The 23528-nt window shown below is 46.2% G+C and overlaps 4 protein-coding genes and 1 long non-coding RNA gene across 8 annotated transcripts in view; 2 read left to right on the top strand and 3 right to left on the bottom strand.

Moving 5' to 3' along the window:
- The window catches only part of LOC106745348, a 76799-nt gene extending 72876 nt beyond the window's left edge, over nt 1-3923 (bottom strand). For both annotated transcript variants that reach the window (XM_014620890.1, XM_014620898.1), the window contains exon 1: nt 3772-3923. In XM_014620890.1, coding sequence (XP_014476376.1) covers nt 3772-3898 — 127 coding nt within the window. In that variant the 5' untranslated portion in view covers nt 3899-3923. The remainder of the gene's footprint in view (nt 1-3771) is intronic.
- Nucleotides 3924-5073: 1150 nt separating this feature from the next.
- LOC106745361 lies at nt 5074-8157 on the top strand. 3 transcript variants are annotated; one of them, XR_001374519.1, is made up of 5 exons: nt 5074-5158; nt 5256-5847; nt 7236-7382; nt 7504-7602; nt 7938-8057. It is a non-coding gene; the product is annotated as an uncharacterized LOC106745361 (long non-coding RNA). The 3 variants fall into 3 exon arrangements; XR_001374517.1 differs by lacking the exon at nt 7938-8057 and adding an exon at nt 8073-8157 and having other exon boundaries at nt 5256-7382; XR_001374516.1 differs by having other exon boundaries at nt 5256-7382.
- A 201-nt stretch (nt 8158-8358) lies between these two features.
- Nucleotides 8359-16113, bottom strand: LOC106745333 (protein prenyltransferase alpha subunit repeat-containing protein 1). Its single transcript, XM_014620848.1, has 2 exons — nt 15565-16113; nt 8359-11347 (listed from the first exon to the last, which is right to left on the bottom strand). Exons 1-2 carry the CDS (start codon nt 15642-15644, stop codon nt 10090-10092), a joined length of 1338 nt encoding a protein of 445 aa, XP_014476334.1. The 5' UTR covers nt 15645-16113; the 3' UTR covers nt 8359-10089.
- A 157-nt stretch (nt 16114-16270) lies between these two features.
- On the top strand, nt 16271-18081 carry LOC106745345 (NFU1 iron-sulfur cluster scaffold homolog, mitochondrial-like). The gene is made up of 5 exons (XM_014620876.1): nt 16271-16655; nt 16815-16889; nt 16974-17395; nt 17484-17587; nt 17718-18081. The coding sequence occupies exons 1-5, from the start codon at nt 16579-16581 to the stop codon at nt 17940-17942; spliced, it is 903 nt and encodes a 300-aa protein (XP_014476362.1). The 5' UTR covers nt 16271-16578; the 3' UTR covers nt 17943-18081.
- Nucleotides 18070-20452, bottom strand: LOC106745341 (guanine nucleotide-binding protein subunit beta-like protein). Its single transcript, XM_014620861.1, has 5 exons — nt 20231-20452; nt 19690-19898; nt 19224-19430; nt 18888-18998; nt 18070-18441 (listed from the first exon to the last, which is right to left on the bottom strand). Exons 1-5 carry the CDS (start codon nt 20337-20339, stop codon nt 18118-18120), a joined length of 960 nt encoding a protein of 319 aa, XP_014476347.1. The 5' UTR covers nt 20340-20452; the 3' UTR covers nt 18070-18117.
- Between the last annotated feature and the right edge of the window lie 3076 nt (nt 20453-23528).

Here is a 23528-nt window from a genome sequence, read left to right as displayed (position 1 = left end):
TTTCCGCGGTGACAATGACGTCCTATGTCAAGGTGTTGTCTATTATGCGAACGTGTCGTATGTCGTCTCGAATCAACACGAATACCACCAATTAGCAGCTAGTGAAAATTCAGCGATCATGTAATATCATAGAATAATTTATCGGCTCACGTTAAGTGTAAAGAATAAAATAGGGTAAAATAAAACGATACCGCGCGCGCGCGCGCGTCGGAAATACTTCCACGTCGCATCGTGTTTTCGTTGCAGCATTTGTTGGCATCGACGAACTATTTGATGTGTTGACTTATCGATTATCTCGGTGTTTGGGGATTACAATAGTAAGATAATACTATTGAGGGAATAATGCCGATGGAATAACGTGATAAGATTTAACGTAAGATGGATATGGTTAAGAGAAATTATGGGCGGAGGAAAGGGGAATAAGATGACGATCTTAAAATTTATCAATTTTTCCTCGTTTTAACGGAATAGTTTTTAGCTGTGAGAACTTCTTCGCCACGCAGAATGTAGATAAAAATATAACAGATTATTTATTATTATTACTTATTATTATTTATTATTATTATTAAAAGCCTATGATGTGCGTTGGGCATCAAAACGTATTTGTGGTTAGCTTAGAAAAATTAGCAAACCCTCATCTTGTCTACTTTGTTATCATAATTCCCGGTTTCCTTTATTCTTCGTCAAGAAATAATTCGATCCCGGTATGAAGACAACGAGTTGTAAAAAGGTGGCTAATTAATTCGGAAATAATGATCTCGCGGCGTTCGCGTATTTTATAATCTCGACGTGAAACAGAATGCTCGACTGAACTTGACCGCGGTTGGATGGCATTCAACAGTTTTACAGTTGTAGTGACCTCAGCTGGTGATTCGTTCACGATGATTCGTCAATATTAGACAGTTATCGGGGCATGTTAGGCCGGTAGACGAGCGCGCGTTGCGATCGTGTTTAATTTTACAGCTCAGACGCAAGGTTTGTTAAATTTTAAATCGCTGCCACAACAACGTTTTGTCGCTACAACAGCAAAATTATTTCTTCCGTGTAACAAATCTTCTTTCTTTGTCAACTAAACGATTTTTGACTAAATTCGTCGAAATAAATCAAATCAAACGATCTTTAATTGGATTTTTGTTAAAATCCATCTTCAATTATTCGATGTGGCTCCCGAGATGGCGCCGCGTCTTTCGAAGATCTGTATCCGACGTTTCGTAAACGTTTCAGTTCACTTCTTCAAGGTGAAGATCAGCCTGAAAATTTCAGGTCAATTCGGAAGCCACCGAATGTTTACCCGCACCGCGAAAGCTCAAGATTTCCAATCTTCGATTCTGGTTAAATCGATTCGTGTTTGTTCAAGTCAATTATTTGATTGCGAAAAATTTAATTGATATTTTTCAATTCCGGCTTATTATGCCAAGCGCGAATCAACGAGTCTGTCTCTCGAGATGACAAAGACGATCCGAGCGAGTTATCCGGGTGTGTCACGGGGAATCCCGTTCTCGGGATTCCGAGGGGATGTCGTCGAAATACTCGGAGAAATTGCCTCGTCGTAGGTTAACGTAAATCCCGCCGGTCAGTTCCGACGAGGCTGATAAAAGCGGCTCTGGTCGGCTGCTGAGCCTCGAGACGAGCGATTCGATTCGATACACGAGCTGAGGTCCTATTCTAGACGCTAAGTATCGAACGCTAAGTATACCTTCCGGATTCTCAAGCGGAAACAACGCCATACGTGAGGCTCACGTGAGAAAAACTCACGATTAAAAGGGCTAACTTAAGTTGCTTTCCAGCAAGAGACGCAAGTTCACACAAGCCTAGTTGCATCATCGTTCGTCCTTATTTCGCATTTGGAAAAGAAAAGGATAATAGGTGATACAACTAGACTCGTGTGTCGACTTGCGTCTCCTGCTGGAAAGCAAACTCAGGTAAGACGATAAAACTAGTTACAACACTGAAATGCCTCGCCTTATGGTTGTCACCGCTGCAATAATGCATCGCATCATATTTTTTGTCATCAAACTTTGCGTCAACCAATAGAGTTGTTATTATCATTATTATTATTCTAGATTTCGGCCGCGTCATGCGGAACGTGCACAGCTTTGAACTACGTTCGACGCGCGACTCTTGCCGCGGATCACGAGAGCATAACGAGGGCATAGGTGCGTGCGAGAACGTCAGCTGTTGCAAGTATAAATCTTGAATATCGGAGCGCCGAGTGTCCGATAGATGATAGTCTTCGAACCGTTTGACATGCCACGAATGATGAATGTTTTCACCTTGTCGCGAGAACGAAGGGCTACAAAACTGCGTGTTTCCACGAGGAAACGCAAAAATGGCATTTATGATGCGGCCGCGCAAATAACAAAATGCATGCTTTCTCATCATCGTCGTGAGGTGCGACGTGCTATTATTAAATCTATGATGCGCGTGATAGCGACGTGGCGGCCACGCGAGGAAGCGTAACCGCGCCTGTGTCATACTATGCATGTACGTCTTCTATCTTACGTATATACGTAAAATCGTTCCGTGTTGGAAAAGTAGCGCGAAAATTCCGAGTAGAGATCGAGACAACGTCGATTAACACCGCGACATGTAGCTACACGCGGCAGAATTCTCTTCCCGTTCCATGCGCGAGTAATCTCACAAAATATAAAAGAGAGAGAGAGAGAGAGAAATAAAAATAAAGAATAATCTCTCGAATCCCGATTAATCCAATCGACAATTGACTCAGCCGTCAGAGATGTCACATGGAAGATAAAACGACAAAGAAAGCTCGGTCGTTCTCTCTCTCGATAACCTACCTACATTCAAAACTGATCCCGCTCTAACAGCACCTGCTGCTCCATATTGTTCACGCAATCGTGAATCCTTTGTTTTTATAGAGTACGTAGCCGTAGGAGGTAATTGTAACAAACAAAATACTCTTCACGACCGAAACAAATTCTTCACGAATTCTAAGAGTACTCGAAATACCGAGTCCCGAAATATTCATCGTAACAAACTTCTGAGGAATACTTCAAGACCAATTTGATTGTGATTAATTCTTCGAGAATCCTCTAGATATTCATTTTTTTCTAATCCCGTAATCGTTAAATATTCTGTATTCATTATATATTCATTTAATATTTATTACATATTACGTAAATATTCATAAGTTTCTTATAAACTTGTTCTCTGGGTTATTATTACTTATTCAAAAGAAGGATTTATTCTTTTCTCAAGAATTTCAACGATGTTATCAAATTTTATCGAAGGAAGGTTAAATTCGGTTAATTTGAATGAGCGAACCAAAGTTTGCTTTAACTTACTAAACTTACCAGAATTCCGAATATATTTTTTAATAAATTCAATGTTTATGATAAACTTCTGACAGATTTGCAGATATAGGAACTAATGAAATATTGGAGACAAGTAACATTCATTTGAATTTACTTGCAGTATATATTTTTCTGTGTGTAGCCGGGAGGCTAATTACGTAACTCGACTAGTTCTCTCTCTAATCGTGGATTTAATTGGAAAAGTCGCTCTAACGAAGAACGAGCGAGTCGTGAAAAGTTTCGTTCAAACAAGGCGACGTATATACATACACACATATACATATATATATATATATTTTTTTTCCAAGATACGATATATATATAAAAAAAAATATATATATTTTTTTTTTCTTTTCCGAATACGAGAATGGAGAAAATGTGGAATCACCGGCTTGAAATTGCGAGCTCCGGAGTTTCCTTTCGCGCAAATGCCGCTTCCCCGTCTCTCGGGGCTTACCTGTCGCGGTCGACGGTATCCTGAGACTGGCGCCTCGTCGCAGATTGACGCCGGTGCTGTCGGCGGGCGCAACTTCAACTTCCGGCAACTCCGGTGGCGCTTCCGCGCGTTCTCCCGCGTCGTCCATTCCGGCCAAGGATTAACGAGAAGTTCCCGCGATGATCGTCGACGAGAGGACCGGCCCGAGCCGGCCCGCTCGACCTGGTCGTCACTGCCTCGGGATTCCGTGGATGCTTATCGACCAGCTGGTCTTCGTCTCGACTGGCACGATCGAGCGGATCGGCCAATAGTAGCGACAGGGCGCAGTCACGTGCGGCTTTCGACGGACGGACGGCGTCCTCGGTAATCCGGCTTCAATGTCGCGAGCGAAAGTGTCTCGCAACACATCGGTACCGACACTTTCGCTACGAGGTGCGACAGTGCCGCGAGGCTACCGATCGCCTCTCCTCTGATCCCACGCGTTCCTCGACTACGCTCAACCGGCTTCCGCTCTCTCCCCGCTCTTCTTCTACGCCTCCTTCGTCGACGCTCGGTATCTTCGTATCGAGAATGATCCCGGAGGGGTCGCACAGAAAGTGTCCAGCAGGTTATCCGAGATAAACAGCGGTTATCGCGGCCGAGAGTGCTCGGCGAACGATCGGCGCGAGACGCGCGAGTGAGCGAGCGAGCGCCGTCCTCGGCGCTTTCTCCCGTTTCCCGTGATCGCGCGGAGTGACGTGGACGAGTAACTCGTCGTCGGCGACGACGTTCGAGGAGAGAGTTACCGCTCGATCGATCTGCAAGGATACAAAGGAGCGTAAACGCGCCGGAATCGGAGATACGACGGGAAGCGAGCGTGGATCTGAGAAATCGGCCGTCCGATGGCGCACCTAACCGCACGCTAGCCGCGAGCGGACGGCCCCGCGATTTTTATCGTTCCCCGTGTCCACAGCCGCACGAGCCTGTCGCGAGCGACGATTCTCACGCGAGCTTCCGCGACTGTCGTCATACTGCCGGAGGTATCACTTTTCGCGTATACACCAGCGGCGCGAGCCGGCGGCGAGTCGGTGCGTCAGTGCCGCTTTTAGGAATTCGCGCGCGCGGGATTCTCGCGCGGTCGTGACGTCGGCGGGACACGACGCGCGCCGCCGAAAACCCAGCGAGTTTTCTTCTCCGTGACGTCGAGAGGCGGAGAAGGCGGCGATCAACGGGCGAGAACGATCGGCGCACCTGGCGAACGTTGCCGCGCGACTGACGACGGGCCCTCCCGAGAGTCAGAAGTCGATGGTTTATTTTCGCCGTGACACCTCGTGCCAAACAACGTCGATAGAGCAGCGATAAAGCGGGGAAAGCAGCGAAACCGACATACCCAGTTGAGTTCCTCGGCGACGAAGTCTCGTCCGAAGGCGTAAGATTGACATTTAAACGCGTACATGCTAGATAGCAACGTTTGTACGCCAAAATGTATGATAGTCTTGTGAAAATGATTACGTGTCTCCTTGCAGATAACGATTCTTTAGGATGCCCCCGAGGATTGACGCTTCGGAAAACTGGGCCTCAAAACCGATATCTACGGGAAATGATGAAAAACATAGAAACACTCAAATTACGCGTTATATTAATTATTACATATTATCTTTATTATTATATGTTACTTTACGTTATCTTTGATCGTTGACATATCTTTTTAAAAGTTCGAAAATTTTTTAAAGCGAAAGAGATTCCCTGACTTCTTTCCAACTGTCTTAAACTAACGAGAAACACAGGAAGACAGAGTCAGTTACACCGATAGTTTGATGAATCGACAACGATCCAAAGCAGTAGATGTGATGCTTTGGAGAATCGTTGTCGATTCATCAAACTATCGGTGTAACTGACCCTGTCTTCCTGTGTTTCTCGTTAGTTTAAGACAGTTGGAAAGAAGTCAGGGAATCTCTTTCGCTTTAAAAAATTTTCAAAAATAAGCCTAATTGAACATTTTCAATATCACTATGCACTAAATGAAATAGAACGGCATCAATGGAATTTCCCGTACTCTATGAAACGACATTTCACGGCAAAGTTCGAATATGTCGGTTGGAGGATCAGTAAACTCCGGTATGTCGGTTTATTCAACAACCTAACCTTAACTTTTCTCGCGCAGTTCAACGACCGACGACAGAGTTTCGCACAAGATCGGAAGTATTTTCAAAAGAACTCTCAAAACTCACGCTACGAAAATAATATAGTCGAATAAATTACTTACCGCCGATTTGTTACTCTAATTTTCGCAAGAAGATAGCTCGACGAAAATTTCGGCGAACGAGAAAAAGGATCGTACGACGCCAACGAAACGGCCGAATCCGCTTTTGCAAGCAGGAACTGGAATCGGAATACTTCGGTTCCGATTTCTGCGCACAACGGACAAAATTGATGTCCCGTCCGACAAAGTTCGGTACTCGACAGTAGGAGACGCGAATATACACGCCGCAATTATCGCACCTTTATCAGTTATGACGGTTTTCCTCCACTGTTCGCCGTTGGAGGCCGGTTTTCCCGCTCGACCGCACGAACACGTCGCAGATTCAAACGCCACAATGAACGTGTCGGAGCAGGTCGGAGTACCCGTCGTGCCTTTCGTCTCGAGGGGAGCGGACGTCGAGGGCTCGGCGAGATATCGATCACCGATCGATATCGCGCTCACGGCGCGAATTATAAATCCGACGAGTGGCCCGCCTTCGACGCTAAAAAAAGCGTTCGGCTTCGATCGCGGCCTGCGTGGCCGCCGGTTTGTTTTCGCAAGTTCGCCAGACCGCGCCGATCGTGTGAATCGCGCGAGTTATACGTAGAGCCACGCACGAGCGAGCACCCGTGTGCTCGAGAGAGGATTTATTTTCGTTATCGCGCTATCGTGCCAAAAAAACGGACGCGCCGACAGCCACGTTGACGACACGACGAGACTGCTGACGCGAAGCTCGAATTTTCCCTTCGGTCTTCGCGGTGCGGAATGCGAGTTTCTTTCTGGGTGAATTTTCGAAATTTTCGAAAAGTTCCTCGAGGTGTCCAACGGAACCTCCGAGAGCGAGCGAAGAGTTTCCCGCACGCGATCGAGTGTGTCGACACGTTCACAACTTAAACATTGAAATTCGCTCATTGTAGCGCGCGCGCGGGCTACAGTATTTTCAGTAGCTGTATACTTAAACTGCTATTCACAGGACGCGATAAATAGGCAAATGGAGTACTTTACATAATTAATGTGTCATACATGCGCGACACTTGTCTCTGGTGGGAGATCGGTGCGTCATATATGCGACGTCTCGTTACATACGCATAACAAACGCGTTAATGATACGAAGGCGCATGAAGCACTCGCGTTTATAAAGTCCCGTTTACGATAGCTACTTTAAGTCCTGAGTCTTAAGAAATCGTAGCCAATCGTAGTCGAATGTGAGGAGAATGATTGACTATGATCGATTAATTTCTTATCTTACGCCTTAAATTCTCAGTATAGATCTCACTTAAGGGGATGTCAAAGTCGAAGACGAACTTCACAAGCGTCGATAGAGGCAAGATTCCAAGTGTTATGTTACGTAACACTCACATGATCACGCTACTCTTTTTGTATTTCTCATACATACAGGTCTTACGTAAATGTAAGTACGATGTAAACGTGAAGTGCGATGAATATGCGCTACTCTGTTTTACCATATCTAATGGAAAATTTAATCAAGATATATGAAAAATTTTTTCCGCAAACTTTTCGTATCTTTTTAGGCCACTGAGTTTCACTGAGGTGTAAAAATGTTTCTTGAAATTCTCCTGATTGGAGCATCGGCACGTTTGCACGAAAAAGCTGCGGAATTTTTGTACCAGGTAAATTTTATTTACGCTAACTGAGAGTTAGAGATGTCACTTGGAAATTTTTGATCACTTTCACATATCGAGCAGTACTTCGTTTTATTTTCGCGCGTACTTTCACCGTATAAAAGCATTTATAATTCTGTGCAATTAATAAGACGCAAATTTTGCAGAAAAAATCTGTTAGTAATCTGTTAGTAAAGTTTTCAAGTATGACATCCCCTCAAGGTCGCTTTAAGTTTATCTTTCGATACCGTGCAGACCGTTTTACTCGCTGCAAAACATTTGAATATAAACTTAAGGCAATCTTAAAGATCTGGCAATAAATACCGACCTAAGACGAATTTTAGACGTACTCCTTGTGCTGTCTGACTGAATTAAAGCGCGCCGGACAACATTCGAGCATTTGATACACGAAAGGACAGCAGGTGTACGATAGTTGGATTTTTACGCAGCGACATACCGGTTATAAGATTCATTTCCAGATTCGAGAGTGACTAGTCAGCAGCGTCTCTCGAACGAGTGTCGAACGTGTGGAGGTCGGGATGAAATGGATGCCGGCAGGCAGGTCGGGGTCGAACAGGATCATGTCTGCGTACGGGGTGACAGAAAAGACAGTTTTTAGAAAACTAACATCTCTTCTCATTTCTCTCGTTCAATCTCATAACTATACATAATTATTCTTTTTACGACGAAACTTTCGCTCTCCTCTCGCGAAGGAACTCGCGAGGCAAATTCTTTCTCTTTCTCTCTCTCTTTTTGCCTCTTTGACACACACACACACACGTATACACACATACACGCACACAGGCACACCATTATGCTTCGTATTATATTATATTTTACCTTTACGTATCACTGGTACTGTGGTGTACTCGATGGCTCGTCGAAATCGTTACGCGAGCAAACAGCGCGGAAGTGAGTGCCGATAACGACACACGGTTTCGCCTACGTAGCGTTGTTGTTGGACTTGTCAAGATCGTACTCTTATCTGCGTGCGAAGGTGACTGCTTCGCAAATTGAAAAAGATTAATCCTTTAAGTGCCACGTTGCAATGTCTCAGAACACGGTTTCTCTAGAAAGACGGTATTTCTCAGGAACATGAGGAAATTAACATTAAGGTGACCTCTACGCACGCCGATCGTGTCCCTCAAATATCCCTGTGAAACACGAGCAAATCATTTTCCTTCGGTAGAATTGTTTCTAACGGTGAAAATAGTCCTTATTAGGGCAGCAGCGGAATAAACACTGTCACAATTGGATAACTGATCACAAAGACGCAACGGATATTTTTTCTTTCAAATACTTCAACAATTTTGTAAGGGAAACTTTTCTGCAGGGAGAAGGAAGATTGGTTGAATTAACGTGACGGTGTGAGAACGAAGTAAGCGCGTTTTGACTGAAGGAAACGGAATTTCGGACTCTTATAAACCAAATTCGATCTTAAGACCCAGCAGGAGGCATCGTGGAGACCTCACGCGGATACTTCGGAACTACAGATTCGTATTTTTCGTTTTCACGTCAAAATAAGGGAAACAAAATCACTTTCTGATTATGATATTCGTAATCGTGTGCGGTACAATACAAAGTGACCTTTTGGAAAAAAGAGTGGAGATGAAAATATAATAATACATATGAGTGAGCGATCGATTTGAAGTGCAGAACAAGTCAACATTTTCATTTATCATGGATTTTTGAGGGCCTAATTGCAAAACTCAACTCTGTACATCAAGTGCATTATTACGAAGAATATTCCAATAAATGTTTGGTGGGAAAATATAACTTGTACTTGAAGAGAAAAACGAAAAAGCGCCCAAACCACGGAAAATGTTACCTAGCTGCACGTAACTACTGCTTTTGCTCCCGCGCGAGCGATGTATTAATATTCGCACACACACACACACACACACACGCGCGCGCGCGCGCGCGCACGCACGCACGCACGCACGCACGCACGCACGCACGCACGCACGCACGCACGCACACACATACAGATACGGTGTTTCGCGCTTTCACCGCAGGAGGTCTCCAAAGTCAAATCTGGATTCGCTCTTGGCTCCTGTCGGACCTTGAAGGACCAGGAATTCTGTTTCCTCCAATCAAGACACGCTCGCTTCGCCTCGCCTTAATTCACCAAGTCTCTCTTTCCTCCGCGCGAAAAAAAAAAAAAAGCGGAAACAGTATTTTCTCAGCGAGCGATAGGCTAAGCACAGACAGAGTCGCGTGGAGCATTCAATACCGTCTTCGACAGCGGCGCTCCGGCGATCTCACACGGTTGCGAAGAAGAAAAAGAAAAGAGAAATCATATCGACGGCAACGAAACTGAATAGAGACAGGGGACGCACGATCTCCCTTCCCCTTCTTCCCGCGATAATAATACAGGCAGCGAAGCGCTCCGACGACGAGGAGCTTCCGAGTCGCCTTCGCCCCGCCAAAGAGGCAGCTTATCGCGCGCGGCCTCCTTCTGCCTGAAGCTCGAAAAACCTCGAGCGCCAATCCCGATCACGTGACGGTGTCGAAGCCGAGGTCCGCGACGAAGCTGCAGAAGCGGTCGGCGAACACCTTCTCGTGGGGGTCGCGCTCCCTCGCCACCTGGGCGAGCTTGTCGTTGGCGACGCGGAAGGCCTCCAGGAGCAGCACGTGTGCCGCGATCACGGGGTCGTCGCGCGCCCCGTTGTCGCGCACGAACGACACGACCGGCTCATCGCGGCGTCGCGCGTCCACGAGCTCGTCCTCCACGTAGCGGCCGTGCCTCACGTACATCGCAGTGAGACGGATGAGGGTCTGCGCGAGGAACCTCCGATGGGCCCACAGCACCTCGTTGTGTTCGAACGTGGTGATGAGCCGCTCGTTGACGTAGCACTCCTCCGCCCAGTACGACAGCGCCCGTAGGTAGCGCTTGAGCTTGTCCTCGTAGGCGTTGCGCTCCTGCCGGCGCATAGACTCGCGCAGGCAGACCAGGAACATCTTGCGAAGGCCGTCGACCGCGCCGGTGTCCATGTAAGCGAGCAGCCGTTCCTCGCGGTCGCACCCCTCGAGATCGTGTTGACCGTTCGGCAGAGCGCCGGCCGCGTCGCCCGACGACGAGGACGTCGTCGTCGTCGCCGACTCCAGCACGCACCGTCTCAGCAGGAACTGTCGGTAGGAGTGGCCGCTGTTGTCCGACACGTGCCGCTGGCACCAAGCCAGGGTGCTCCTCCACTCGCTCTCGAGGCTGGGGTGCGTGAGAGCGCGGGACTTGCGGAGCGTCAGCAGGTAGCGCCGGTAGCTCCACGCGTGGTAGTTGCTCGCGTACCGATCGGCGCACGACTCGACCAGCTGCACCTCGGCGCAGAGGGGCGAGTCCGCGGGCGCCGGGTCGTACGTGCGCGACGAGTCGGCCTGCTTAACGTCTAGCACCTGGGGCATCAGCCAGCGTCGGTAGGCGAACGCCTCGTACGAGTTCGGCTTGTGGTAGAGCACCAGCCGCGTCAGCAGCAACTCCTCGCACGGGTCCAGCCGGTAGCTCTGCGCCAGTTCCCGCCGCATGTTCCACAGCATGATGACGTTCGGGTTGATGAGGAGGGCGCCCAGCAACCATCTCGCCACCGTCCTCGGCTCCGCGCAGCGACGACGGTTCTGCCGGAAGTCCAGGAGCCGCCGGTACACGTAGCAGTAGAGCGGCTCGACGCACCACGACTCCAGGCCCAGGTAGTTCAGCTCGTGGTACACCGGCGAGCGGTTCTCGTTGTTCTGCGCCGGCACGATCTCGAAGCTCCGTCTGGGACAAGGCACAAGTCGCGACAAGTCAATCATTCCCCTCTTCTCTGCGCGTCTCTCTCAGCGGCCTGAGTTAGCTATTATTTATGGCTGCTTGCGAATTAATTCCGCGCCTTTTTTCATTATCGAAGTTTCGTCCATTGCGTGACGTGCAAAACGGTAGAAAACGTTTTCTCGTTCGTATCTATCGAAATTACAGGTGTAAAATAATAAGATTGTTGGCACGGCTCGCGCCAGACACTCCGTACGTATCGAACCGCTAAAAGAACGTGCTTCTAAGTAATTTCGCATTTCATTGTGTTTCTCTTACTTTCGGAATGAGATAATAGCTAAATTTGTGGTTAAATTCCCATGACTTTCCACGGTTTTCCAAGCCTGTGACAATCCTAGTAATCAAATTATTTTATATATATACACGTGTGTTTTTTAATTTTTTTTGATCAATTTCTTCCGTACTCTATTATTATTTATCTCTTATCTTAGTCTTGCGGCTCTGTATTACGGATATATCCATAGTAGAAAAGTACCTCTCTGTTAGTGTACACCGTATATCTCCGTCATTCTTCATTTGTGTATGACGGATATGTACGACGCGCCGCGGCAGTGCAGTCAACATAAATTGCCGCAGAGTCAACATAAATATTAAATATTATTTACTCCATTTGTGTTATATCAAGTTTTATGCACGTAATGCCCCACCCTGCTCTAGATAAGCCATTTCAATGTCACACAATGGAATTTTACGCCACACGCACTGTGAGTGCTTTTTTTTGTTTTATTTAGCGCGCCGCAGCCAAAGAGTTGGATGAACATTTAGTTATAAACAGAATCTCTTGATTTGGCGATCCGAAGATCCGCCATTTTTTATCGAATAAAGAATCGGACCAAGTAAAAAGTCGCAGATGTCCAGATTCTTACTTGAAGGACTCTACGCCAGATTCAGCGCACCTTAAAGGTGATAAGAATAAAACATTCGATTACAGTGATGTAAAAGAAACGCATTGACGATGAGATAATTAATATTCTGCTAAATAATATGACAATACCATCATTAGACGTTTAATCATTCAAAATGCTTATGCGCTTTTTTATTTAAATAATTGCTTTATGTACAGCAATCTTCAGCACGCGTCAATCTGTAATGCGATGATCGAATTCGAATCATTAATAAATTCATAGCCGGTAAATGAGAGTAACGTCAATGCAGATTTCTTCTCGTTACTCTCGGAAATTTGCTAACGTTAATATCGGAAATAAGCTCAAGTTATCGGGGTCTCGCGATCTTTAAGGGCATCGTGAGGAGAAACGCGTGGGAATGGAGAAGGAGAGGATTTACCTCCGATTGAGCGTCAAGGATATGACGTTGAATAAAATGAAACGGAAAATAAACTTGCCCCACCAACGCAACTTGGAAGGAACCGTTCGGAGCTCACTTCGAGAGTTTTTCATGTCGATCGATATAAAAAATATGAAAAAAGTAAGTAAACAAGTGAAAAAAAAGCAACGACAATAAAAAAAAAAATATCAACGTTAAGAGTACTTCATAAAGGTCAATTTCACGATATTTTTTTCAAAGGTTCTAAAAAATTTGTTCCCTTTTCTCTTTCAACTTTTACATCGCTGGGGAAAAATAGAGATTTACGGCAGTTACGAGATGCTCTCTCAGCACCGCGAAATATTCCCCCCTGAAAATTTCTCTCTCACTCTCTCTCGTAGCCCGGTTAGTGGAGATCACTGAGTTAATATCGAAAAGTTCGGACAGGTCAGGTTAGATCAGGATCAAGCAGAAGTTGGCTGAAACTTTTCAATTCACAACCGAACCGCCGCAACACGCGCGACGCTGAAACACGCGTTTCTCATTCGAAGCTAACTGCCGCGCGAGTTTGTTGGAATCCCAGCGATACAATTCATTAATTTATTTGCACAATTAAAACGCGGCTTTCTCCAGCAATTTTCTCGCGGGAAGAGACCGCGGAAAAAAAAGTATTTATTCATAAACTTTATTTGTTAATTTTACTTATTTAACAGAGAGAAAACTCGGCTTTTAGGAAGAGAGAAAATTTCAGAAGAAAAAAAAAAAGGAGACACGTGGCGATGAGAGTTTCCGCGTCGACCCGCCGAGGTGACCGAACCCGATGAAAACAAGCGAACGATTGAGTAACGAGTAACGTTACGCACAAAGGCAACTAAACATCTCGCACGATTCGCGGTTATTGACGCCCGATGACCGCCCGGATGGCGCTACTTTGCCAGCACCGGACGCGGCCGATTATTTATCACGCGCACCTATCGCTCTCTTCCTGATTCCTCTTGCGTACTCTTTCCGGGCTTTTCCAACATCTGTTTCCTCGTTTTTCAAATCCGAAGGGAAAAAAAAACTAACCGGGTTAACGAGGACCGATGGCGTTTCTGTCGCGCGATCCTGATGGGATCGTTCCGAGAGTGGACTCGTGGCCGACTTCTCAACCCTTTGACATACAAACAGCCGATATGACTCTTGACATTTTCCCGATCACCTTTACATACAGATATAGAAAATTATGCTTGCGTTAGCAGCGCGAGAGAACGCCTATCTCGTCTTTACCTTCGACCTCGCACCGCCGCTTCTACCTGTCTGAAACGCGCTTTTAAGCGTTGTGTGTTTTTCATTTGACGGGCGAAAGTCGATCGCTCGATCGCCCTCGTGTGAGGTTGATTCGCGCTACGACCGAAGTTAGTCGCGCGTGTGTGTGTATGTGTGTACCCCCGACGATACACATGCACAATCGGTGTGCATACTTCAGGTCTGTTCTTTATAACTAAAGTAGGTTGCATTTTTAGCCTTTAAAGTAAAACAAGTAGATCAGAAGATGGATGATTATGATCCTCCGCTGCTATTTACATTTTGTACAATAACTTTGTTAATAATCAATATTCTAAATTGAAAACTTAACCATTGCACTTGTTAAAGTGTCGTTCAATCGATTCTAGACTCAAAGTTATGAAATATTTATTACCCGAGGCATTGTTCTTGTAAAAGTGTGGTGACACTGCGTAACGAGTTGAAGAAGAGTGGTAATGTAGCCCCCCCCCCCTATTAAAACAAGATTAAAGAAATTGACTTTGTCTAAAAAGAAACCTGGTGATTTGTTGCAGATTTATATATATTTATTCCAAATAAACTCTCTTAGAAGGAACAACAATACGGAAAAATAAAATCAGTTTTGGTAGCTAAATTAGCTACGGTTAATCTTTTTCTTTTCCTTTCGTGAATGAACATAAGTATGAATTTAGCAGATGCTGACTTACTTATCAGGAGGAATAATAACCATCTTCTTCTCTATCTAAGGAAGCGTTGAGAGAGGAAAGGGATTGAAGTTCCGATAGCGACGTTAGTTCAACCATAAAGGACGGAGGTCGCGAAACCCGGTGACCGCGATTCTCAGCCGTACGCATCGCGTTCGGCGCGTACGCGTGCGGTTGAAAATCGCGGTAACCCTGACGACGCGAGTGTCAAGGTGTACGACACACCGACCCGAGTGCATACCCGTGTACGTGGTGCGCCTTTTCCGCAAGACTCCGCCCTAACAACTGCGCGGCCCGTCGAGCCCGCCGGTATCTGCGTGTTCGGTCGCCGGCTGATTCTGCGGCCGATGCAGCGCGAGCTCCGGAAAAATAGGGCCCGACTGCAAGTCCGGAGTTTAGGTTAGGATTCCCCGCTGCGACCCTCGTGGCGATTTTCCGCCAATCTTTTCCGAAGGACCTACTCTTCGCGAGTCATTCGAGCGGTTGGAAGTGAAATAAAGGCGTGCATCGTGGCGAATGACGAGTCGACGGACGGCGAGGGACGGGATCACGGGAAAGTGTAGAAAGTACAGACAGGAGGAGCAGACCTAACGTTACGTTGGACGGTCGTCGTCCGTTGGTCGTCGATAACGAAACGCACGGAGGGATCGCGACCGGTGTAATTAAGCCTTCGGCGTTAACGAGCCTCGCAGCGTCAACACGCGACTCCCCGTGTTTACCCGTGACGCGCTCACGGGCGACGTAAGGCCGTTTTTCGCGTGGCTACGGCACCGGACAATCAACCGAAGTGATTTCCACCGGGTTACGATCTCTCGCAGCGAGATATCTCGAGGAGGCAGGGACGGAGCATAAATAAACGACGAAACACGCCCGTGTGCCGCGACGGAGATGGATCTCGCGTTGAGGAACGGAGAGAGAGGGAAGACCACTCACAGAGCGAGGTTCCTCTTGAGCACGTTCTCGATGTCGGTGAGAATCTTCTCGGCGGCCGGGAACGATGCGTCGTCCAACATCGCGACTCGTGTCACATCGTCCCCGAGGAGGATCTATCAATCGTCGTCGACGACGACGACGACGGCTGCGCCAGCGATCGCACCACCCTCGCGTGTTCTCCTTTTTCTCTCTCTCTCTCTCTCTCTCGTTCGCTTTATCTTCGTATCTCTGTCTCACCGCCGCACAGTACGTCCCGATGCGGCGTACGGCGGTGCGGCACTCCGCTCTGCGGAAGCGCTAGCGAAGTGCGGCGGGCACGCTCGACTGCGCGCGACGCGAAGTTGGCCGCGAGCCGGCCGGGCGCGCCGCAGTCTCGACCGACGCACCCAGGCTGACCAACGTGCGAGGGATTCGCGACTGCGTCGCGGGATTTCAAATGGCCGCAAACGGAAATATATTTATGACCGCGTCCGAGGAAATCAAGTGTACGCGTTTGTTCTTCTCTTCCGCTGCGTTCACGGCGTATTTTCTACACGGAAAATGAAATACGAGGTCCGTTCGTTTTCGCTGCACCGCTGAACTAGTGCAATAAGTTGAAGCGAGACAAGTATATGTTTTCTCACTTCAACTTATTGCACTAGTTCAGCGGTGCAGCGAACAGACCTCGTTCGATGCTCGGGAGAAAGAGAGTGGAGGAAGATTACTAGGAAACGTGGGGAGGATAAGAAGAACGGACCTTTTGTCTGAAAAAAGAACGCACCTTGAGACAGCACATAACCTTCATTGTAGATGAACCAACGAGAGTTTGACTTTTCCGTGTTGCGGCGCAATAACAAAGACATTTTCTCATAGTGATTTGTTGATACACATTGTGACTTGTTTGTTAACGAGAAAGTATCACGAGCGGAGGAAAGTATATATTTAATTAGTAGCGACACATAGTGCGAGAAGAAATTAAAACTGTGTGAAAGAAAAAAGATCTTTGACAACTCGAGACGTCAATGAACAGTCAGGATGGATAAAATTTTCAAATCCATTCGCACAAATCGACCGACGTTGTTTAGGACTTTAACGAACGACCAATGCGTACAGTAAATAATATATTTCCCACTCTATGAGTATATACGAATTTTTCTTTACGATAATTATTTCGTTCGGCAACTGAACGAAATAATTACCCCAAGATTTGTTATTTCTAACGAACAGTTCCAAGTTCGTAGATTGCGTGTACGTGCGTGTATTCTTTTTAGGGCCTCGAATAAGTCATACACGGAGCGATGCGCATCCACGGTTAACGGATTGTTATCAGCGCGAGAATACTCGACGTAAGTTTTACAAACGATCGACACCGGCATAAATATTTCTGAACACCGACGAACGGACCGATTATGTAGCTTTTTTTTCCACAGGACTTTCCAAATTAACACCAGGTATTTGTACAATGGAAACACAGGAAGAATGGTTTGCGTGCTATCCTCTAGACACAGGCCCCTGATATCTGGTCAACAGAGACGCGATATGTTCATTCAAACGCAGGATACGCCGAATCCAAACAGCTTGAAATTTATCCCGGGGGTATCTGTGTTGGGGGAAGGATGCACGAAAGATTTCCCAAGTGCCAGAGACGCGTATTGTTCGCCCCTGGCGAAGATGTTATTCCGTATTGAAGGTGTAAAAGCCATCTTCTTTGGGCCTGACTTCATCACAGTTACGAAGCTCGATGAAGATATAGAATGGAAGTTATTGAAACCAGAAGTATTCGCCATCATCATGGACTTCTTCGCGAGCGGATTACCGATCATGGACGAATCTGAACCCGCAGCGGATACACGTATGTGTCTTTTGATCTGACTTTCGCCATAAAACGACCAGGAAAGAGTAAAGGGCACACTCTTGCTTCGTTTCTTTGGTTCTCACAGAGATCAGCGCGGACGATGACGAAGTCGTTCAGATGATAAAAGAACTGTTGGATACGCGGATACGCCCTACAGTGCAGGAAGATGGCGGCGACATTGTATTTATGGCACGTGTCTTTCCCAAATTCCAAGAGAGAACGAAAATTTATAATCATTTATAATTATGATTCGCATTACTTTGAGCGAAACTATTTGGTTGTCGCTGTTCTAAAGAATCGTCCGTACTCGTTCTTACAGGGCTTCGAGGAAGGTATTGTAAAATTGAAGATGCAAGGCTCCTGCACGAATTGCCCGAGCTCAGTGGTGACACTGAGGAACGGTGTGCAGAATATGATGCAGTTTTACATACCCGAGGTGCTCGGAGTTATACAGGTGGAGGACGAGACGGATAAAGTCGCGGAGAGAGAATTTCAGAAATTCGAGCAGAAGATTAAGAAAACGGAAGAAAGGAAAGAGAAGTAGATTTTTATGGCAATTGTTGAGCGCGATCGTCTCTCCATCGGCGTCTCGTGTAATCTCGTACGCAGTAGTAAAAATGTGTCTGCTTCAACGTTGAAGTATGTAAATAAAGAAAGCAAGGCGAGCTAGGTTTCCAAGAGAATCGGTCTTATACTTTTATACTTTTATTACAAAGCACTTATCGGGACACGCTAGATACAGAAACCTGCCAGACGCGAATGGTATTGTCGGAGTAGCCGGCGAACAGGGTCTGACCGTCGGTGGACCACGCGAGCGACAAGCACTGAGGAGGCTCCGCCTTGCTGGTCGCGGACACAACCTCGGGCTTCAATTCCTCCACCATTTCCTTGGTCTCCAAGTCCCAGATTTTGATCCACGGCCCGAAGGCGGCGCAGAGCCAATAACGATTTGGGCTGAAGCACAGCGCTGTGATGATGTCATTGTGGTCCAAGGTGTGCAGATGCTTGCCGTCATTCAAGTCCCAGAGCATGGCTTTGCAGTCCTGCGAAGGTGACGCGTCAATTTATACGCCCGATCGGAAAACTCGATTAAGTCCTGGCGTTTCATCTCGTGGTTAACTTGTGGCTTAAATTTAAGCTGATGGTAGTGCAAAAATTATATCTTTCTAGTCATGGTTGTTCATTAAAATGATGCTTCTGTAGTAGCAATTTTAAAAATTTAACAATCATAAGAAGACAAATGTTTACGTTGTCATCTGGTTAACCACAAGTCAGCTAGAAAATGGAAAACTAGGCCCAAGGGTGACTTTCGCCAACTTCGGGTTCGGTCAATCAACGGAAATCCATTAACTCAACGAAATTGACCAATTGCATCGATCAATTCGACTAATTAGCCAATGGGATTCGTCAATTCCGTTGAGTCAACCGTTGGTTGACCGAACCGAGGTTGGTGAGGGTCACCCTAAACATGATCCGGAGGAAGATATACCTTGCCACCGGATGCACAGAGCGAGCCGTCAGGCGATACCGTAACCGTGTTCAGATATCCTGTGTGACCGCTATGGTTGATCTTGAGCTTGCAGTTCGTCAAGTTCCAGACCTGCAAAATGTACCATTAGGTGAGGCAAATTTCCGGCTAATTTCCGAATTGTACAATTACGAGAGCATTGTGATACGTCAGTCCCATATCCGCAAACACTCATTAGATCAATCATTAGACCTATCGTGTATATTATAAAGAGATCATCATTCTTATGAAAGACATTCTCCGTTGTGTTTCGCGTTCGCATTTCTCGAATAACTTTTATAATCTCCTTATCCTCACCTTCACAACGCGATCCCATCCCGCGGAGACGATGATGGGATTCGCGTGGTTGGGGGAGAAACGCACGCAGCTGACCCAGTCGGTGTGCCCGTCGTCTTGTATGGTGTACTTGCACTCGGCCAGTGTATTCCACAGCTTGATGGTCTTGTCTCGCGAGCCGGAGACGATCTGACGATTGTCCACGGAGAAAGCGACGCTCAGGACATCCTGTCGTGACAAAAATAATCTCACAATTAGTCAAACACGCGGCAAGCGCGTCCGAGACCCAACTCGTCGATATCAGAGCAGTACTTACGACACTGCCGATTTAACCAGTGTCCAACCTCTTCTACTTACTCGAGTAAAAAAAAATATAAAAAAAAAAAGCTTCAGTGTACTCCTCGCTACCCTTCCCAAGGTCATAATTACGCGAGACGAAAAATCGAAGAACCATGCGTGCGTGCCGCGGTTGAGTCAAGAATCACACCTTGGTATGGTCTTCGAATCTTCTGGTCGTGCGACCTGCAGCCAGATCCCAGAGACGTAGGGTCTTGTCCCACGAGCCGGACAATGCATAGTTACCATCGGACGAGAGGACCACGTCGCTTATGAAGTGCGAGTGACCGTACAGACGCTTCTGTGGGATACCATAGTTGGCTTCGTCGCGCGTCAATTTCCACACAATCAGCGTCTTATCTGGGAGGAATAGAAAGCCATCGGTAATCAGTTATAATATTATCGTTGTTGCGGAAGTTCATTTCTAATAATTAATTCATCCCATGATTGGCTAAAAAGGGACGAAGGCAAGTCGTGGTTAGAAGAGACGGGACACGTGTTACAAGCGGGAATTCGACGATGAGTATTTCGAGGTTACATCATGCTTGTTCCGGCATGCCGCAATTGCAGATCGCGATCGATCGTAAATCGAAGTGGAAATGGAATTCGGGCTCGGTGGTAAAATAGAGAGAAAAGGGCCGAAGGCAGAAGGGAATTGAGGGATGAGGGGCATCTCGAAGCGATGTTCTTACCACGTGAAGAGGACAAGATCATGTCCGGATATTTCGGATTCGTGGCGATTTGCGTGACCCATCCATTGTGGCCGCGAAGCGTGCCACGTAGTTGCAGAGTCTCAGTCATTTTCAGCACTCCCGGACCAAACCACGTCGAAGATGCAAACGGATTCTCTCGACGGACCACAGCACAGCGCAGCGTCAAGAGTAAAAGAACGGTTCGGTGCGCACGCACATATGGAAACAGCGACCATCTTAGGGGCTGGGGGGAGGGGATGGAGGCTGGTCGACCGGTGAGTCGATGTTCGATTCTCTCGCTACTACAGGATCGATTATGTTCAGATTTTACGCGGCAGGCATGTTTCCATGTAATATTCGGTTTGCACAAATTCGTAGTTATGGATGGGTGCTTTGTGTAAAATCTACGACTGATATACGAAACGATTGTTTATAATTAAATAAATAAACAAAATAGGGCATTACCTTTTTTGACTGTGAAATGTAGACCAGATTCAACAGGCTGTAACTTCGGCAAAAATAATCATAAAGAGAAATGGTTTAAGAAGAATTTTTCAGCTCGACGTTCTTAATTGTCAAATATATTGTTCGATATGAGACTTGTCTGATTTTTGCGACGTTGCACGAATAGAAATAGAAATCTGTCCGTTAATTATTCGTCATCTTTGATTGAGATATTTTTTTTATAACCATGGTAAATCTAAAGAAATGTTCCAGTGAGCGTTCAAACGGGGTCTGCAATGAGAATTTAAGCTCTAAGGAAACTGACCAATCGCAATTGATTATTCTTCTACAATGTTGATATGTTGATTGCTCAATTTCTCCAGGCTTAAGGCTTAAAGCATTTATCGTAGACTCACTCAAGATAATATCACGCTATGAGTTAGAATTGAAATTGACCAATCAGAGCGAAGTTCACTAAACTTAAGTTCTCAATCCCTAACTCGTAGTGTGATTACGTCTTCACAACCGTGTTGTTGTTTCTGAACGCAGCCTATGAATTACGTTCGACCTATTGTTGAGTCATACTACATGCTTGATTCTCCACATACAGAAATACTGTCAAAGCCGCCACATAAAAAACATTGGGAGTTCATAGTGGAGGCTTTGAAACTGATAAAAAAATAATGAATTAGTTATAACTTAAATTCAAATCTTTTTTTAGCCGAGACTCCAACTATTTAGCGGAGAATCAAACACGCGGTATTCGGGTTCCCCATGGCGCCCCGGTGAGTCGCTACCGTCGCATCGTTGAATCGGTTTGTTACAAATGACCCGCTATATTTTATTAGTTCCAAAGTTTCTAGTAGTTCCTGTTTTTATAAAGAATCGAACACGTAGTGCGAATTAACGTTCAGGTCAGAGGTACTAATATTTTCCAAATTTTACGATTCAACAGCAAATTAAGAAATTTATATTTTCGAATATTTAAAGTTATATTCATATTAATATTTATATTATTATTATTATTATTCATATTAATATTTATAATATTTATGGTTATATTTGTTAGTTTTACGATTAATCTCGGCGACTCAGAAGGCCTCTCGTTTACAAGTTATATGACTCAACAGTAGAAATATTCTTTATTGTCAATTAATATAATTTAACGGCAGGTTGGACGTATTTCCATGCCATCATAAAAAATGATCAAGTTTTAACGGGCTGTATCTTTTGTAAAAACAAGAATAATGAGATAATTCAAAGAGCATTCTAAAACTTGAAGTCTTTACTTTTCAGATATGTTGTGAGAAAATGTTATTTTTGGGCTTTTGCCAAGGCCCGAACGCTGAACGCACTTATAGCGATATTATAGCGCTGACAACTCAACTTATTAGCAGTTCTGAAGAGAAATTGTGCTATATGCTCGCGTGATTATCGATTTTTCCTAACAGAACGCTCTTATCACCGCATTTAGAATACGAGCGATACCGAGAATATTCATATCTCTTGATTTGTTTACGCGCTAATATCATTATATGTACTTTCGGAATATAAACCATCAAGTTTAATAAAGAACAGCGACCAACTTCCATATTGAAAGAAATCAGTAAACTTCATATTCCATATATTTCAATAAAAAGACAATATATTAAAAAATTAGAGATCTCGAGCTGCAAACTTATTTTTTCGCCTTCATATTACGATTAATTTCGACGAAGTTACGGCTCGTTGAATCTGGCCTACATTTCACTATTAAAAAAAGTGATTCTCCCTTTGATCTAATTTAATTATAAACAATTTAATTTAACGTACATAACGTACATGATATTGATAGAGAATTCGTGTTTTCGATACCGAAAACAATAAGATACAGAAAGCACACAAAGTATTTCGGTTCCGAGCCTCGATTTTTTAGCCGTTCGCTCACGACGATAGCCAAGCCGGCAGGGCAGTAACGACTTTTCGTCGTTCCTCCGCAGTTTTTCTTTTTTTTTTTTTTTCAAACCACCCCCGTCTCCAACGAGGACGCGGACGCAAGACAGTGGAACGTGAAATAACGCCGAGAGAGGGGTTGGTGGAAGCGCTCGTGGAAAGGCTCGCACAAAGAAAAGCGCGAGGGACGAGGGGTCGCCGCCGTGGTGCGGGATAATGCTTAACAAGCCGACTTGAAAGAACGGCCGCCATTTTGAGTCAATACTTGAAAGTCTTTGCTCATTAAGAATATTTTAAGTCTACCTCCGGCGGCGCGCGCGCTACGAACGACGTTGCTGCTCCCCCCCTCCCNCTCCCCCTCCTCCCCCTCACCCCTTATAACCGGCCTAACCGGCGCCATCTCGCCGCCTTTCCCTTCCGCCTCCATTCCGACTTTCTTTTTCTTCCCTCTCGCCTTCCTCCACTTCCTTCGCTTCCCCCGCTCGTAGGGGCGGCTGCACCCTCGAGGATGGAAGTTATTTACGTAGCACTCGAAGCACGCTCCACCGTCGCGACCCCGTAGCCGACCCCTCACCCCCGACGTTTCGATCTGGTTTCTCCTTTGCCACGCTAACACGGTGCCCCCGCCTCATCGTTCCCTCGCTCTCGCCCTCGTCCTCGCCCCCTCGCCTACACCCTCGCCCTCGTCGGCCACACAGCAGCCAGCTGGCAGGGGAGGATGGCTAGTGTCAAACCCATCCCCCCCTCCCGGGTCGTCATTTCCCCGACGAGGGATGAAGAAATCTCCGACTTCGTCATGGGGCCTACATCTTCGCGCGCCCTCCCAGCGCGATGGATAAACACCGTCTCCCATCTCGCGATGTTTTTCCTAATTTCTACCCAATTTCGCTTTTAGCATTTCAATTTCTGCCCCCCCCCCCCC

Source organism: Dinoponera quadriceps, unplaced genomic scaffold, assembly GCF_001313825.1.
Source record: "Dinoponera quadriceps isolate SergipeBrazil2010 unplaced genomic scaffold, ASM131382v1 scaffold120, whole genome shotgun sequence".
NCBI classification, from domain to species: Eukaryota; Metazoa; Arthropoda; class Insecta; order Hymenoptera; family Formicidae; genus Dinoponera; species Dinoponera quadriceps.
Note: the sequence above shows the minus strand (reverse complement) of the source record. Positions and strands in the feature narration are given on the sequence as shown.